Here is a 15,755-nt window from a genome sequence, read left to right as displayed (position 1 = left end):
GGCAGTTGGTTGCCTAAATCCTGCCTAATGTTACTGCTGTTCCTAAAACCATTGACATACGTTAGCCTACTGTAACCACACAGTGAGAGAGTGTGTGTTAAGGTTGGGCGATTTGTGTACAAGCCTACATCGCCCGATTGCACCCCATAGCAATCCTCGATACATGGTGTGTGTGACTATGATTTGAAAAAGTCGCAAAAAGAAGTCATGCGCTGTTTTCTTGCCTTACTGCACACACTAGGCATCATTCACAAGCGATAGATAATACATAATTCACAAGTTAAAGGCTGATATTGTCACCCATCAGACCATTCTTAATTGAATCTTGTCTTTACATATATTAAATCATATACAGTACCAGTCAAAGGTTTGGACACACTTACTCATTCCAGGGTTTTTCTTTATTTGAACTATTTTGCCAAGAGTGTGCAAAGCTGTCATCAAGGCAAAGGGTGGCTACTTTGAAAAATATCATTTATTTTTTTTTTTTTACATTTGTTTAACACTTTTTTGGTTACTACATGACTCCATATGTGTTATTTTATAGTTTTGATGTCTTCACTATTATTCTACAATGTAGAAAATATATATTTTTTTTAAATAAAGAAAACCCTTGAATGAGTAGGTGTGTCCAAGCTTTTGACTGGTACTGTATATGATTTGTGTGTGAAATTAGTTTTGATTTAGAATGGACCCTTATCATGCACCTGTCTCGGAACAGGTGCAGAGGGAAAAAATACATGTAATCTATGCACTTAAATAGCGAATGGAGGATGCTTTTCCTGTGGTTCATTTTCATGCCAGCCAGGTAGGCTATATTCCTGTTGTAAAGCGAAGCAATATGCTAAAAATTAGGATAAATTGAGAAATAAATAGAGGCCTAGCCTATAGAAAGCTGATGGGATCCTCTTTTACTCGCGCAATTGTATTGCCTGTAGAAATGTTGCGCAACACGAGCTCTCATTAAGTGTTCGATTTGATTTTCAATCACATTTGCATTTATGCCAGAGTGATTAGAGGGACAATAAAGTGCTGAGTACCAGGCAGTTAGCAAGTTTAATATGCCACTAATGACCATCAGAGCTTGGAGAAACGTAGTTACCGTGACTAAGCGGTCACGTGGAATTTGACTGCGGTCATGACTCATGACTGCCGGTGTTGCGGTAATATTGTCACTGTAACAGCCCTAACCATGACTGCTACATGTTACAGGGAGAGAGAGAGTGAGGGGAGGAGAAGGTAAAAAGGTGAGAAAGAGAGACAAGGTGCATGGATGGTATGCATGTGGAAAAATAACCTAAGGCAGGAAGAGAGAGTTAGAAGAAGGGAAAGATGAGGAAAAAGAGATAAGGTAGATAGGGAGATCCATTTAGAGAGAAACAGCAGTGGGAAATGGATTTACAGTTTGTCTGCAACAGGTTGGGAGGCTTTTTCCCGTGTTTTCTGTCTGTCAGACAGACAGTGTGTTTGTTTATCCTGGACAGCTTTTTCCGGAGGCAAGCAGATGCTCACGACTCCCGGCATAAGAGATCAGCGCTCTCCCAGTCGATCCCATTAATGCAGCCACCACAGGCCTCCCATGGAACCGGTCCAGCCAGCGAGAACGCTGCCGGAACGTTGCCGGAACGCCATAAGCACGCCCGGCTCTTCTCGAGGGAACTGGAGCAGAGACAGAGGGAGAGGGGGTGTTCTAATCTGGACCAGGCCCAGCCCAGTCCCGTCCCTGCCAGCAACCTCCCTACCGCTGCCCAACCCCATCCGTGCTGGAAACCAACACGGCTTCGTTAAGGGGAATTAACCGCCATGCTCGTTAGCTAATTAGCCTTCATGTCTGTGGAGCGGCTGAGCACGTTCCAGACAGAGGGAAGTCATTAGGCGGATTTATCCTCTTCGCTGGCGCCCAGCCGGGCCCGTCCCAGGCCACGTTCTGATGTTGGGATCCATGGGCTTATCGTCTTTGGTCTCCCCCAGAAAGAGGAGCCATGGCTGGGGGAGTTTGGGAAGCAGCTGTGGGTTTGATGTGGGGCTCAGTGGGACTCGGCTGGTCTCCCCTGGGAGGAGTGGAGAGGCAGGTGGAGGTTCCTCCTGAGACACCTGCTCTCCCTGGGAGTCTAAGCAAATAGCAAAGCCTCAGAGAGGGGCTGTGCCACACCTGGCAGGCACACACATATTGCTGTAGTACTCCCAGAGTGTGGTGACAGTGCTATTGTTAGGTTTCCATAGCAGAGACAGATTCAGGCAGCAGAGCACGTGCATTCTGATCTGGTCCTCCTGTAGCGTTCTCTGCAACACACACAGATCAATTAACAAACTAATTATAACTGTACACGGAAGCCATGCTCCCATCCATAACCCATATCCTCTTTGAGCGAAAGCCTACCTTAGGGTTACAGGTGGACTTGAGCAGCTCACCCACAAAACTCCAGTTGTCCTCCAGCGGTTTCTGTGAGACCAGAGCATACCTTATATTACCAACAAAACATACAGTCTAATTAGTTTGGCAAGAAGTCAAAATTGCAGCCTGTGACTTTCATCTTAACAGGGGATGCGATCGGGACAAAACAGGATTTTGACTGTTTAAACTATAAATGGAGCACACATTTCACAAATTCAGCCATATCTGATTAATCAGGAAAGATCACACCCCTTATATCCCTCCTTATACCCCCTAATCTCAGGTAGATTACCTCGTTTTGGAAGGCCCCGTTTCTGCTGTATTGTCCCAGCTCAGCCAAGTGAGTGACAAGCCATCAGGTGAAGCCCAGAGGGTCTTTACAGTGTGTAGGGAGCACACCATGCTCCTCTGCTACAGGCTGGCCACTGATCAGAGACCACAGCAGTGTGTCCATGTAGTTCCAGAACACAAGTGCACACACGCACACACACACACAGTTGTAAATACAAACACTATGTCAAATTTGATTAATTGCAGATAAAATCCAATGGTCACCAAATCATAGTTACATCAAGTGTGAATGTGTGTGTGTGTTCACCTATGTGTGTAACACTTTGCTCCTGTGTTCCAGTAAGAGTATAAGTAGTATCCACAGCTCTTTGGTGCAGGTGCCGTGGTAGTGATGGCTGGTCAGGGCTTCAGTAGGCCTTACCTAGAACAGAGGACAGAGTTAGGAATACCCTTTACCCCAAAAGCCTCAGCCTTGGAAGAGGCTACTAACTCTTATGGAGTTGTAAATGTTGCGTGTAGGTTTGAAATTACCTATCGATTACACCCGTTCCAGGCAGTATTATAACCATACAAAAAGGTTATTGGGAATTCATTTTTTGTTGTTCTTCTCCCCCAACTCTTAGACACAACCACATTTCTTACATCCGCATGACAGGCTCATTGTCCACCCTACTTCCCAGAAGCCTGGAAGGGATGAGGATGAGTGAACCAAGCCTACGGGTTCGTAGCTTCAACCCCGCAGCACACACACACACACACACACACACGCACACACGCACGCACGCACACACACACACACACACCAATTGATTAATGGACTGCTGAATGTATATATATTTTTTTATCTTGCTTGTTTGCTCTTTTCAGTATTATGTCTATCTCTGATAAGCTACCAAGGAAAAGGCTGAAATTAGCCCTAATATATGTAGCCTTAGAAATAAGGTTCATGAAATCAATAACTTGCTCACATCAGATAACATTCATATATTAGCCATATCTGAGAGTCACTTGGATAATTCATTTGATGATACAGCAGTAGCAGTTCAAGGATATCAAATCTATAGAAGAGACAGAAATGCTTATGGGGGCTGTATATATATATTCAGAGCCATATCCCTGTAATGCTTAGAGAATATCTTATGTCAAGTGTTATTGAAGTGTTGTGGTTGCAGGTTCACTTGGCACATCTAAAGCCTTTTCTTTTGGGGTGTTGCTAGAGTCCACCAAGTGCGAACAGTCAATATCTAAATAATATGTGTGAAATGCTTGATAGTGTATGTGATGTAAACAGAGAAGTCTACTTTCTTGGGGACCTGAATATTGACTGGTTTTCATCAAGTTGTCAGCTCAAGAGGAAGCTTCTTACTCTAACTAGCGCCTGTAATCTGGTTCAGGTTATTAATCAACCTACCAGGGTGTTTACAAACACTACAGGAACAAGATCATCCACATGTATCGATCACATTTTTACTAATACTGTAGAACTTTGTTCTAAAGCTGTATCCGTACCAGTTCGATGCAGTGATCACAGTATAGTAGCTATATCCAGGAAAGCCAAAGTTCCAACAGCTGGGCCTTAAACAGTGTATAAGAGATCATACAAAATATTTTGCTGTGACTCTTATGTGGATGATGTTAAAAATATTTGTTGGTCCAATGTGATTAATAAGGAACATCCAGACCCTGCACTTGATGAATGTATGAAATTGCTTCTTTCAGTTATTGATAAACATGCACATGTTAAGAAACTGACTGTTAGAACTGTTAAGGCTCCATGGATTGATGAGGAATTGAAAAACTCTGGTTCAAAGAGATAGGTCAAAAGGAGTGGCTAATAAGTCTGGCTGTACACTACATTTCTGGCTGTACAGTATTGTAAATTGATTACTTCATTGGCAAAGTGGACAAACTTAGGCAGGAAATTACACCAACGAACAGGGAGCCATCGTATTCATGCAACAAAAACATTTTTATGAAAGAAAAGCATTGCAAGCATAGTTTACATTTTGTAAAGTTAATAATGACAAACCTCCTGGCATTGACAGCTTGGAAAGCTACTGAGGATCGTAGCTGACTCTATGGCCACTCCTTTCTGTCATATCTTTAATCTGAGCCTAGAGGAAAGTCTTTGTCCTCAGGCGTGGAAGCAAGCCAAAGTAATTCCGCTACCCAAGAGAAGTAAAGCAGCCTTTACTGGTTCTAACAGCAGACCTATACGCTTGCTGCCAGCTCTTAGCAAACTGTTGGAAAAAATTGTGTTTGACCAAATACAATGCTATTTCTCTGTAAACAAATTAACAACAGACTTTCAGCATGCTTATAGAGAAGGGAACACAACATGTACTGCACTGACACAAATGACTGATGATTGGTTGAAAGAAATTGATAATAAGAAGCTTGTGGAAGCTGTACTGTTAGATTTCAGTGCAGCCTTTGATATTATTGACCATAACCTGTTGTTGAAAAACACTTGTGCTATGGCTTTTCAACCTCTGTTATATTGTGGATTCAGAGCTATCTATCTAATAGAACTCAAATGGAAGATTCTGTAATGTCAAATATGTAAAGTGTGATGTACCACAGGGCAGCTCTCTAGGCCCTCTACTCTTTTCTATTTTTACCAATGACCGGCCACTGGCATTAAACAAAGCATGTGTGTCCATGTATGCTGATGATTCAACCACATACGCATCATCAACCCCAGCTAATGAAGTCACTGAAGTCAAAACATATAGATTAAATGGTTGTAAAGATGGGGAGAGTGTCACGACTTACGCCGAAGTTGGCTCCCCTGCCTGTTCGGGCGGTGCTCGGCGGTCGTCGTCACCGTCCTACTAGCCACCACCGATCCCTTTTTCGTTTGTCTGTTTGTTTTGTCTTATTAGTTTCACCTGTGTTCTGTTGTATGGCTTAATGAGCTTCCCTATTTTAAGTATGTGTACCCGCCCTTGTTTTGTGCGGGATTGTCTTTATGTTACATGTGTGTGTTTTAGGTAGATGTGGTTATATTTTCTGGACTTGGCACCCTGTGTTTTTGGGTAGTCACTTTGTTGTCCTCGCCCTGTGTTTTTGGGCTTGTCATTTTTGTGTGCCGTATTAAAGAGCACTTTTCCCCAGTGGAACTCTCTGCGCCTGATTCCTTCACCCACCTAGTCCCGCGTGACAGAGAGGTCTGCTTTTTTTTAACACCACACTCCAAAAAGCAAGTTCTGCAGGCTCTAGTTTAGTCTAATCTTGATTATTGTCCAGTCATGTGGTCCAGTGCTGCAAGGAAAGATCTAGTTAAGCTGCAGCTGGCCCAGAACAGAGCAGCACGTATTGCTCTTTATTGTAATCAGAGGGCTAACATAAATACTTTCTCTTAGCTAAGAGTTTAGTAGAGACTGACTACATCACTTGTTCCATTTATAAGTAACATTAATATGTTGAAAATCCCAAATTGTTTGCAAGGTCAACTTATACACAGCTCTGACACACACACTTACCCCACCATACATGCCACCTGGGGTCTTTTCACAGTCCCAAATCCAGAATTTTTAAAAAAAGTGTACAGTATTATATAGAGCCATTATTGCATGGGACTCCATTTAATCTCATATTGCTCAAATAAACAGCAAACCTGGTTTCAAAAAACAGATAAAGCAACACCTCACGGCACAACGCCTCTCCCCTATTTTACCTAGATAGTTTGTGTGTATGCATTGATATGTAGACTACGTGTGCCTTTATAAAAAATGTATGTAGTTCTGTCCTTGAGCTGTTCTTGTCCATTAATGTTCTGTATTATGTAATGTTTCATGTTCTGTGTGTACCCCAGGCAGAGTACTGTAATCAGTATCCTAATAATCTGAGTACTGTAATCAGTATCCTAGTATTTGATAAACTTAGATCCTAATAAAATACTTTCACATACTTACGAAATGTGATGGAACATTTTATGTTTGTGCTTTTCTAATAATGTGACTGATTGAACGAATCCTCACTATCAGTAGCTGCAATTTGCCAGTACGCCCAGACCCTTGTTTTGAGAACGAAAGACATCTCAGTTCCAAGGTCTCAGCTTAGAGAAGAAGCCTTGTGAGGTATTGGTCTGTCACATTCATGACCCAGTATTGGTCGGTCACATGAATGAAGTTAACGTTAATGATTCATTAATTATGAATGATGATTAAGCTAAATCTTGCAAATGTAACTTGTCTGCAGTATATAAGAGAACTAACGGGCCTGGCCCGGTAGAGCTCCTGATCGACATGTGTACTTGGTGCATTGAGTTGGTTGGAACCTCTCCAGCACGCTGATAATAAAGAATGATTAATTTAAGATTGACTTCGAGTGTCCCTGCGTAGAAATTCCACAACAGAAGTAAGTATTAAGATATATTTTCTTTGAAAAGACAAGTAGTTTACATTTTTTTATGTATTTGCAAATACACTTGCAAAGTATTTGATACATTTAAATCCACTGACTCAAATACACTTCCATGCATTTAACCCAGATATTTGAAAATAGCATTTGAAATAAGTATTTGAGCATACTGTCAAATACAATTTGGTTTTACATTCAAATACTCAAATAAAAATACTTGTTTGGGCAAAAGTATATTAAGTACCAGATACTCAAATACACATATATTTGAACCCAGGTCTGGTATTCACTCACAATATTTATACTTTGTGTGTGTGTGGAGTGGGGCTACCTTGCCCTGGCGCTGTATGGTGAGGGCACTCTGGATGTTGGCCGGCAGGTCTTTGAGGCTCACTATGAGGAGAGTGACCCCAAAGAGCTCCTCCAGCAGAGCAGAGGGTAGCTGAGCCTCCAGCTCCTCATATGGTTGACAGGGGCCCTCCTCCAAGGGAGAGGTGGGCTCCAGGTACCTGTAGGGTGCAGAGGTCAAACAGGGAATAACAAAAAAGTCAGGTGTCAGACCTGAATGCTGATCCTTTGACCTTTTAAACAAAAACAAATCCTTAGTGTTTTACTGGAACTAGCTACGAACAGTTGAAGTCGGAAGTTTACATACACTTAGGTTGGAGTCATTAAAACTAATTTTTCAACCACTCCAAAAATTGATTGTTAACAAACTATAGTTTTAAAAAGTCGGATAGGACATTTAGTATTCTATTTTGTGCATGACACAAGTAATTTTTCCAACAAATGTTTACAGACTGATTATTTCACTTATAATTAACTTTATCACAATTCCAGTGGGTCAGAAGTTTACATACACTAAGTTGACTGTGCCTTTAAACAGCTTGGAAAATTCCAGAAAATTATGTCATGGCTTTAGAAGCTTCTGATGGGCTAATTGACATCATTTGAGTCAGTTGGAGGTGTACCTGTGGATGTATTTCAAGGCCTACCTTCAAACTCAGTGCCACTTTGCTTGACATCATGGGAAAATCAAAATAAATCAGCCAAGACCTCAGAAAAATAATTGTAGACCTCCACAAGTCTGGATCATCCTTGGCAGTAATTTCCAAATGCCTGAAGGTACCACGTTCATCTGTACAAACAATAGTACGCAAGTATAAACACCATGGGACCACACAGCCGTCATACCGCTAAGGAAGGAGACACGTTCTGTCTCCTAGAGATGAACGTACTCTGGTGCGAAAGTTCAAATCAATCCCAGAACAACAGCAAAGGACCTTGTGAAGATGCTGGAGGAAACAGGTACAAAATGATCTATATCCACAGTCAAACGAGTACTATATCGACATAACCTGAAAGGCCGCTCAGCAAGTAAGAAGCCACTGCTCCAAAACCACCATAAAAAGCCAGACTACAGTTTGCAACTACACATGGGGACAAAGATCATACTTTGTGGAGAAATGTCCTCTGGTCTGATGAAACAAAAATAGAACTGTTTGGTCATAATGATTATCATTATGTTTAGAGGAAAAAGAGGGAGGCTTGCAAGCTGAAGAACACAATCCCAACCATGAAGCACGGGGGTGGTAGCATCATGTTGTGGGGGTGCTTTGCTGCAGGAGGGACTGGTGCACTTCACAAAATAGATGGCATCATGAGGCAGGAAAATATGTGGATATTTTGAAGCAACATCTCAAGACATGTATTTTGCTAAGGTGTATGTTAACTTCCGACTTCAACTGTATATGCCTAGTAAAGATAGTCTATGCCCTAGGCCAGGAACACAGTCAGTGAGAATCAGTAATAACTGACCAGCAGGCATTACCTGTATAGGAAGACTTTGACATATTGGAGAAACAGCACACGCTGTTGCCTAAGGTCTTCTGCCTCATAATGGAGGCTGCTGGCTTGGCCTGAAACATAACATTGTCAAGTACATTCAGTACATCAAAAACAGTACAATATTTCCCCATCACAACAACCTACAAAAGAATCTAACCACCACCATACCAAATCACTTCAGACTTGGTTATTACCAGAAACCTTTATCAAATGTTTTGCCTGAAAGGTGACAACAAATTGTGACATTTTACTGACCTCGAAACCCTGACAATTAGAGACAGTGAGGCAGCTATACATAGTGCCCTCCATTTTTTTCCAGACTATCTTGATTAGCCTTGATCTTAACGTGTCTGTGCGTCTGTGTGTGTGCCGGCCAGGTGTGGCACAGCCCATCTCTGAGGCTTCACATGATCTGTCTGTATTCCCACCTGAACAGGCCGAACAAAAGCTTGGTAGATTCCACCAGAGAAGTCTCTGTCACCCATGGGAAGCCAAAGATATCCGCTGTGTCATCCTCATAGTCTGCATGGGGCTGGGGCCAGACGCAACAGCAGCCTTTGGAAGACAATAGTAACTTAGATCTGCTGCAGCCTAAAAGACACTGAAGGCAGGGAGTTTTCCTCAAACAATATTGTCAGTAATGATTCTGTTGTATTGTAACAAGGTCAACATAATGTGTATTATTTCTGTCCACTGTTGTCAGCTGTCCAATCGAACAATCTTTTTAGTTTTTTTGAGTCACATACGAAATGAAAGTCCCACCTACTTCCTGGATCATGTCCCACGCTGTTATTGAATGGCCTTCAAGATTTTATTGTCAAATTTGTGAAAACACAGTCAATTAAGATATGTAAAATATATTAGTATTCGTGGATTAATTAATTTATGATTGGCTGAGTAAATTAATCCACAAATACAAATATAATTTTATATATCTTAAATGACCGTTTTTTTAATTAATTTGATTATATATTCTTGAAGGCCATTCATAAACACTGTGGTACATGATCCATGAAGTTGGCGGGACTTTCATACTGTATTTACCATGAGGAGTGTTGTTTTGTCATGTGTCATGGCAAATGCCTAATGTAATGTCTCTGTACTCTTAAACAGTAGATTATACACTGAACAAAGGAGTACTGAGGAGTATTTCTGTCAGTAATAATTTATTTAAATTGACTGATTTCCTTATATGGAACTGGTACTCAGTAAAATCTTTGAAATTGTTGCATGTTGTGTTTATATTTTTGTTCAGTTTAATATTAGCCTGCTAAGAAATGCCTCAGCTGTGTGCTCATAGAGACGTTACTGTTTCAGGGAGCCCCTGCCAATATAGCTGTCAGATGACAGTGGCCGGGTGTCTTCCCGACCGGAGTCAGATGCACAGGAGAAACAGGGTGGCAGGGATGGGGTCAGCTCACACTGGCTTTCCCCTGCGAAGGGTGACACCAGCGTCCTCTTCCACTGTGTTCACTTTAGAGAAGCGACATTAAAGACACAATCTGTCATTTCAACAGTCTGGCCATGGCACTTTGGTTGGGAAGATGAGGCATGGGGCTGGTGGAAGTGTCAAATTCATAGTTAGGCTAACTTGGCTAACTACATGTACGTTTACATGACATCCGGACCCCCGTTTATTTTGTTAGTCAATCTCACTCAGATATCATATTAAAAACAGCAAACATTTCTCTCCACCCTATGGCAAAATGTGTAGAATTGCAGAGATTACTGTAAAATTTCAAAAACGTATATGACCCATCGCAAAATGTGTAGAATTGCACGAAATGAACTAAAACTTTTTAAAAAACAACAGGGGATGCTATTTTTTTTGCTCGCAATGTGGTGTGGTGTGGTGGGGTCGGGGTTATACACACATGGATACGCACCCCCGAGAGCAACTGCGGCCCCTCATTATAAGTTCAGTTTTTTCTGGCCCCCACCTCCGTCAAAGTTGACCACCCCTGGTATAGTTGATGAAATGCATTATATTTGTATGTCATTTGTAGCCTTGTATGAAAGTAACGTCCTATACCCTTCCCCGACAGTCGGTCTCTTGGTGTTCTCGTCACATTGGTGTTCTCGTCACATTGGTGTTCTCGTCTCATTGGTGTTCTCGTCTCATTGGTGTTCTCGTCTCATTAAAAACAGTACAACAGTGAAGTAAAATTGGACACAGGCTAACCCTAATTTCCATATGCAGATCTGTCTCTGCAAAACAGTATCTCGCCATCTCACCATGCTTGCATTCAAATGCATATTCACATATTTTCCTAAATCATTTTCGTCAGCATCAGAATGTTGTCGTTTGCTGGAGTAGTTTATGACGGGATTTCATTCGCTTTCCTTTGCATACATGCTCGAGAACTAGGGAATATATAGGCTAGATAAGTCCACATACAACGCGTGTTTATACCACTGGGCAAATGTTTATGAATATCCCCCTACACACCACAGATAGAGACAATAAAGAAGACCGAGAGACATTGAATTGGATTAGTTTGTTTTGTGAGGCAACGTATATGTTTTTCATAACATCAAGAGATCCAGACCCAAAGCAAGCACACAGAGTCGTCTTGGATGTAAAATGGTAGGTTCCATCATTTCTGCTAACCTTTCTTTGGAGAGAGGGGAGGGCAATTTCAACCTGTGTATGTTAATACATCTCCTTCCTACAAGCGAGTGTGTAACTTAAGTCTTTCCAAATGGTCCATTGTGCTGTGAGATGCTCAATTGTGAGATCAATTCTGTCGTTTAATTCGGGGGCGTTTCTAGCTTTTTGGGGTACCTAAAAGCGAGACTTTTCCCGGAAAAACATTTGGCAGCATAAGGAACATTTTACAGTTTTAAAGTAAATGTATGCAATTCGACCTCTTTTTTGACATGGGACAGAGAGAAAATGTTGCAGTTTTAAATCAAATTTCCTGCAATTCTACACATTGTTCCATGGGGTTGAGATAATTTATTTAGGTTTTTAAGCTAAATTCTTGCAGTTCTACACGTTTTGCCATGGATGGAGAAAATATGTTGCCGTTTTAAAGCTAATTTCCTGCAGTTTTGACATATTTTGCCATGACTTATGCCATGTTCATATGATATCTGAGTGAGAGTAACTAACAAAATCAATGGGGGGGCCTCCTCGAGGTCAGGGCCCCTGGGCACATGCGTGCCTTGCATGCCTTGCGTGCCCAGCCAGTAATTCTGATTACTACAAAGTTTAGATAGCTGGATAGCTAAAAAAAAAAAAATGGGATACACTCATCCGACAGCTTTGAGAGAATTTCCAAACATCTTATTAAAACTTACCTAGCAACCGGTCAAATGTTAGCTGACATGTACTAATTGAGCAACAGTGACTGACATAACTTCTCCCTAGCTGCCCCATAATATTGGCCTGGAAACGGCACATATTTTGTTATTATTATTATTTATTATTGCATCATTTAGTGCAATTTATTATATTGGGCTACAGTTTTTCCCCATTGGTGTAACCCAGAATTGTGTTTGGGACTATAAGAGAGTTTGGGACTATAAGGTTTTATCTGCAAAAAAAGATCATTCTGAAATAATTGGCTTTACCGAACCCTCATTAGTTCGAATGGTGTCAGCAATTTTTTTTATCAAGTATTCTTTTGAACTTAACAACATGAATTGGGGTACTTTGAGGTACTATATAGGTAGAGAACATTGAACAATAACAACATTTTGACAAAAATGCAGATGGAACCTTATACACTAGTCCCAAACTCTCAAAAATGCATGTTGAAGGGGAAATGAGTTGGGGCAACTGATAAGAGTGTGTCCTGAGTGGAGGAAGCTAAGCTGTTAGCAGCACGCTGTCTCCCGTTACAGCGCTTTAACAGGGCTCAGCATGCTGCTCAACTGTCCGACTGCCCTATGCTGGGCTCAAACCAATTATCCTGTTTCACAACACACGTGACCGCCCTCCTTGACACTGTGCAAACCGATTGAGACATACAAAAGGGACCCCTTGCATGGCTCCATCGGCGACATTTCAAGATAGCTGTGGAGAGAGCTTTACGGTACGTTCTTAACTCCGTTACACTCACCCCTTCTAAACTCGCTAGACGGCGATAAACCCCGACCATTGAGCTGAGGCCAACTGTCGATCCCGGCCACCGTAACGGGGTTCAGCGTGCTGCTAAAAGCATAGCAACCGCCGTTGTCCGACTGCCCCATACTGGGCTCGGGGGGGGGGGGGGGGGGGGATCTACAGATACTGTTTGTCATGCTCAAGGAATGAGCGCCATTGTTTTTTACAGTAACAAGTCTGATGTCTACAGTAACAAGTCTGGTCTACAAGTTAACACCCTGGCAGTGCTGTGCGACCTATAGCCTGACCTCTGGAAATCACGTCCAATTCTACCACAAACTCTCTTTTTTTTTTTAAACGTTCTTTACAAAAAAAAAGCCATATAGTTAGTACCTCATATTGATTTAGCATAATGAGCTACATTCTCTTTAATTGGGGCTCCATAAGAATATCTCCTCATTGTGCTGAGCATAGTGGTAGTCACTTTTATCTCTGGTAAGGCCCTGCGGACTCTGCTTGATCAATTAACCTGGAAATGTATCATGTTTAAGGGAAACAGTAACCGTTTCTTGGAAATAAAGTAGGTTTTCACTTGTTAATGAAAAGATGTCCTCCTGTAATCAGCATGGGAGACGTGGACGAAAATGCATGTTGATGGAGAAATGAGTTAGGGCAACTGATGAGTACGTCCTAATATAACCCTGTTTGTCTGGGTGACACACGTTACACAGGCTACCAAAATAACACGCTATAGCTAGAACTGTGTGGGTGTGAATGTGAATCCCAATATCCACAGTCATTTATGTGATAAGCATAAAAGAGAAAATCCACCCACCATAATATTGGCTTTACTCCTCACCTTACCAAACAGTTATGTCAAACAACACAACACCCTGCCAAATACACTCTCTCCTACTTTTATTGGAGAAGGAAGTGTTTGCAATGGAAATATCATGCCCAAATCCTCTCAAAAATATTTTTGGTCATGAAAGCAATATTACTTTATTTAAACATAATTTAAAGGTTTACAATAAACATAAACAATGCATACAGGTCCTTTGTTTTTCGGGGTGGTTATTACAAGTTAGGACAGGTGTGCTAATCTCAATACGGTATATGTGTGTCGTATTTGCCTGTATCAAGGGGAACATTTCAATGGTTGAAATTACCAATGAGTGACTTGAAATCTTACAGATTGTGACTACTCGTGGTCACTACCTGAACGTCGCTGCTCTGTGCTCTCTGGTTGTTTCTGGAGGCAAAGGCATAGAGGAATGGATCCAAGCTGCTGTTGATGAAGACCAGAGATCCAGCAATCCTCCAATTGTCCTCCCAGAACACTCTCAGAGCCTTATTCTTTGCCAAGATGGCTGTCACTCCCAGCACATTCATGACATGGTGAGGAGTCCATAGAACGATGAAGGTCCCAACGATAAGGCTCACTAATCTGGTTGTCCTGTGGCTCCTGAAGAAAGCTGTTTGGTTCACCCTTCGCTGGAGGCGCATATAGGCTGTGGCCATGATGGAGAAAGGAACTACAAATGACAGCAGAGTCTGCAGGAGCAACACAGCCACCAGCTCAGCATCTGATGCAAAATCATACTGGCACCTGACCCATCCATTATCATCCTTCACATCCCGCACCGTCACCCCATAAGGAATGGACAGGACCCCAGCTACCCCCCACAGGACAACCAGTAGCACCCTCTCCTTTGCCAATCCCGGTCTGGCCCAGCTGTGAGAATGCACCACCTGGAGGTAGTGCTGGATGCTCAGAAGTGTGACAGTCAGCAGACCGGTACAGATACTGCAGTAGAAGAAGTACATGTTGAGCTGACAGAGCACTAAACCCAGGCTCCAGGTGAAGACTAGGTTGTAGATACGCAAAGGTAGGGTAAGGATGCAGAGTAGGTCCGATGCAGCCAAGTTCAACATCAGTCTCCTGCTCAAACTGGATAGATCTTGGTTCTGACGGAGGACGACTATAACTGCAATGTTACCAGGAATACCGAGCAGGCAGTACAGAGACAAGGCCATGCCAGGAGCCAGACCCCAGAAGGAGGCATTAGAGGTGGAGGGGTTAAGTTGTTCCATTTCTTGCAGTAAGGCAAGCTGACCGGTCGACTGGCTCTCAGTAAAGTGAAACCCAGATATGTCATATGGGGTAACAACCTAGTAATATTTCTGACGTTCGCTATTCGTAATTGCAGAAGCTTGCTGATCATGTTACAAGGAAAATAAGGAACAAATGGCACTCCTTAGAGGTTTACGGAACTCAACATTTTACTATGAAATACATCATTATTTTAAGGAATATGTGGGCAACCCTTCCATGGATTGAAGAACTGAATGTGGCACTTTCGGTATTAATCAAACCACATTTCCAAGGTTTAAAGTTCTCCAACCTATTTACCATTAAGTATGTAGGATTCAGTGTTTTTAAACATACCCACTGGTTCTGAAACGGTACAAAAAAATGCTAATGTTTTGTTAATGCATAGGCTCCATGCTAGTATTTTCAGAGCAATAGACAATGTAAGAATTCTCCCCCGTTTACCATGTTTTAAACGTCATGCCCTATCATCTCAAAATATTTGTATACTAAGTCGTTGAGCAACACAATCCATTGAAGAGATAATTTAGGAAATAAATTGTAAACATGCTGAACAGGGGATCTACAGATATGTCAGTTTTTCTTTCAAGGAATGAGCAGCATTTAAAAAAATAAGTATTTTAATTGTACTGAGTACAGTAACAAGTCTGGTCTACAAGTTAACACCCTGGCAGTGTTGCGTGACCTATAGC

The 15,755-nt window shown here is 41.9% G+C and overlaps 1 protein-coding gene and 1 pseudogene across 1 annotated transcript; both read right to left on the bottom strand.

The window, feature by feature from the left end:
• The window catches only part of LOC110501569, a 32,531-nt pseudogene extending 19,435 nt beyond the window's left edge, over positions 1–13,096 (bottom strand).
• An 849-nt stretch (positions 13,097–13,945) lies between these two features.
• LOC110533774 (leukotriene B4 receptor 1-like) lies at positions 13,946–15,085 on the bottom strand. Its single transcript, XM_021618290.2, has one exon. The coding sequence runs from the start codon at positions 15,042–15,044 to the stop codon at positions 14,139–14,141; it is 906 nt and encodes a 301-aa protein (XP_021473965.2). The 5' UTR covers positions 15,045–15,085; the 3' UTR covers positions 13,946–14,138.
• Between the last annotated feature and the right edge of the window lie 670 nt (positions 15,086–15,755).

Source organism: Oncorhynchus mykiss, chromosome 2 (genome assembly GCF_013265735.2).
Source record: "Oncorhynchus mykiss isolate Arlee chromosome 2, USDA_OmykA_1.1, whole genome shotgun sequence".
NCBI classification, from domain to species: Eukaryota; Metazoa; Chordata; class Actinopteri; order Salmoniformes; family Salmonidae; genus Oncorhynchus; species Oncorhynchus mykiss.
Note: the sequence above shows the minus strand (reverse complement) of the source record. Positions and strands in the feature narration are given on the sequence as shown.

Excerpts from the sequence above, each read along its gene's own strand:
- LOC110533774 (XM_021618290.2), bottom strand. The coding sequence starts at position 15,044 with ATGGAACAACTTAACCCCTCCACCTCTAATGCCTCCTTCTGGGGTCTG.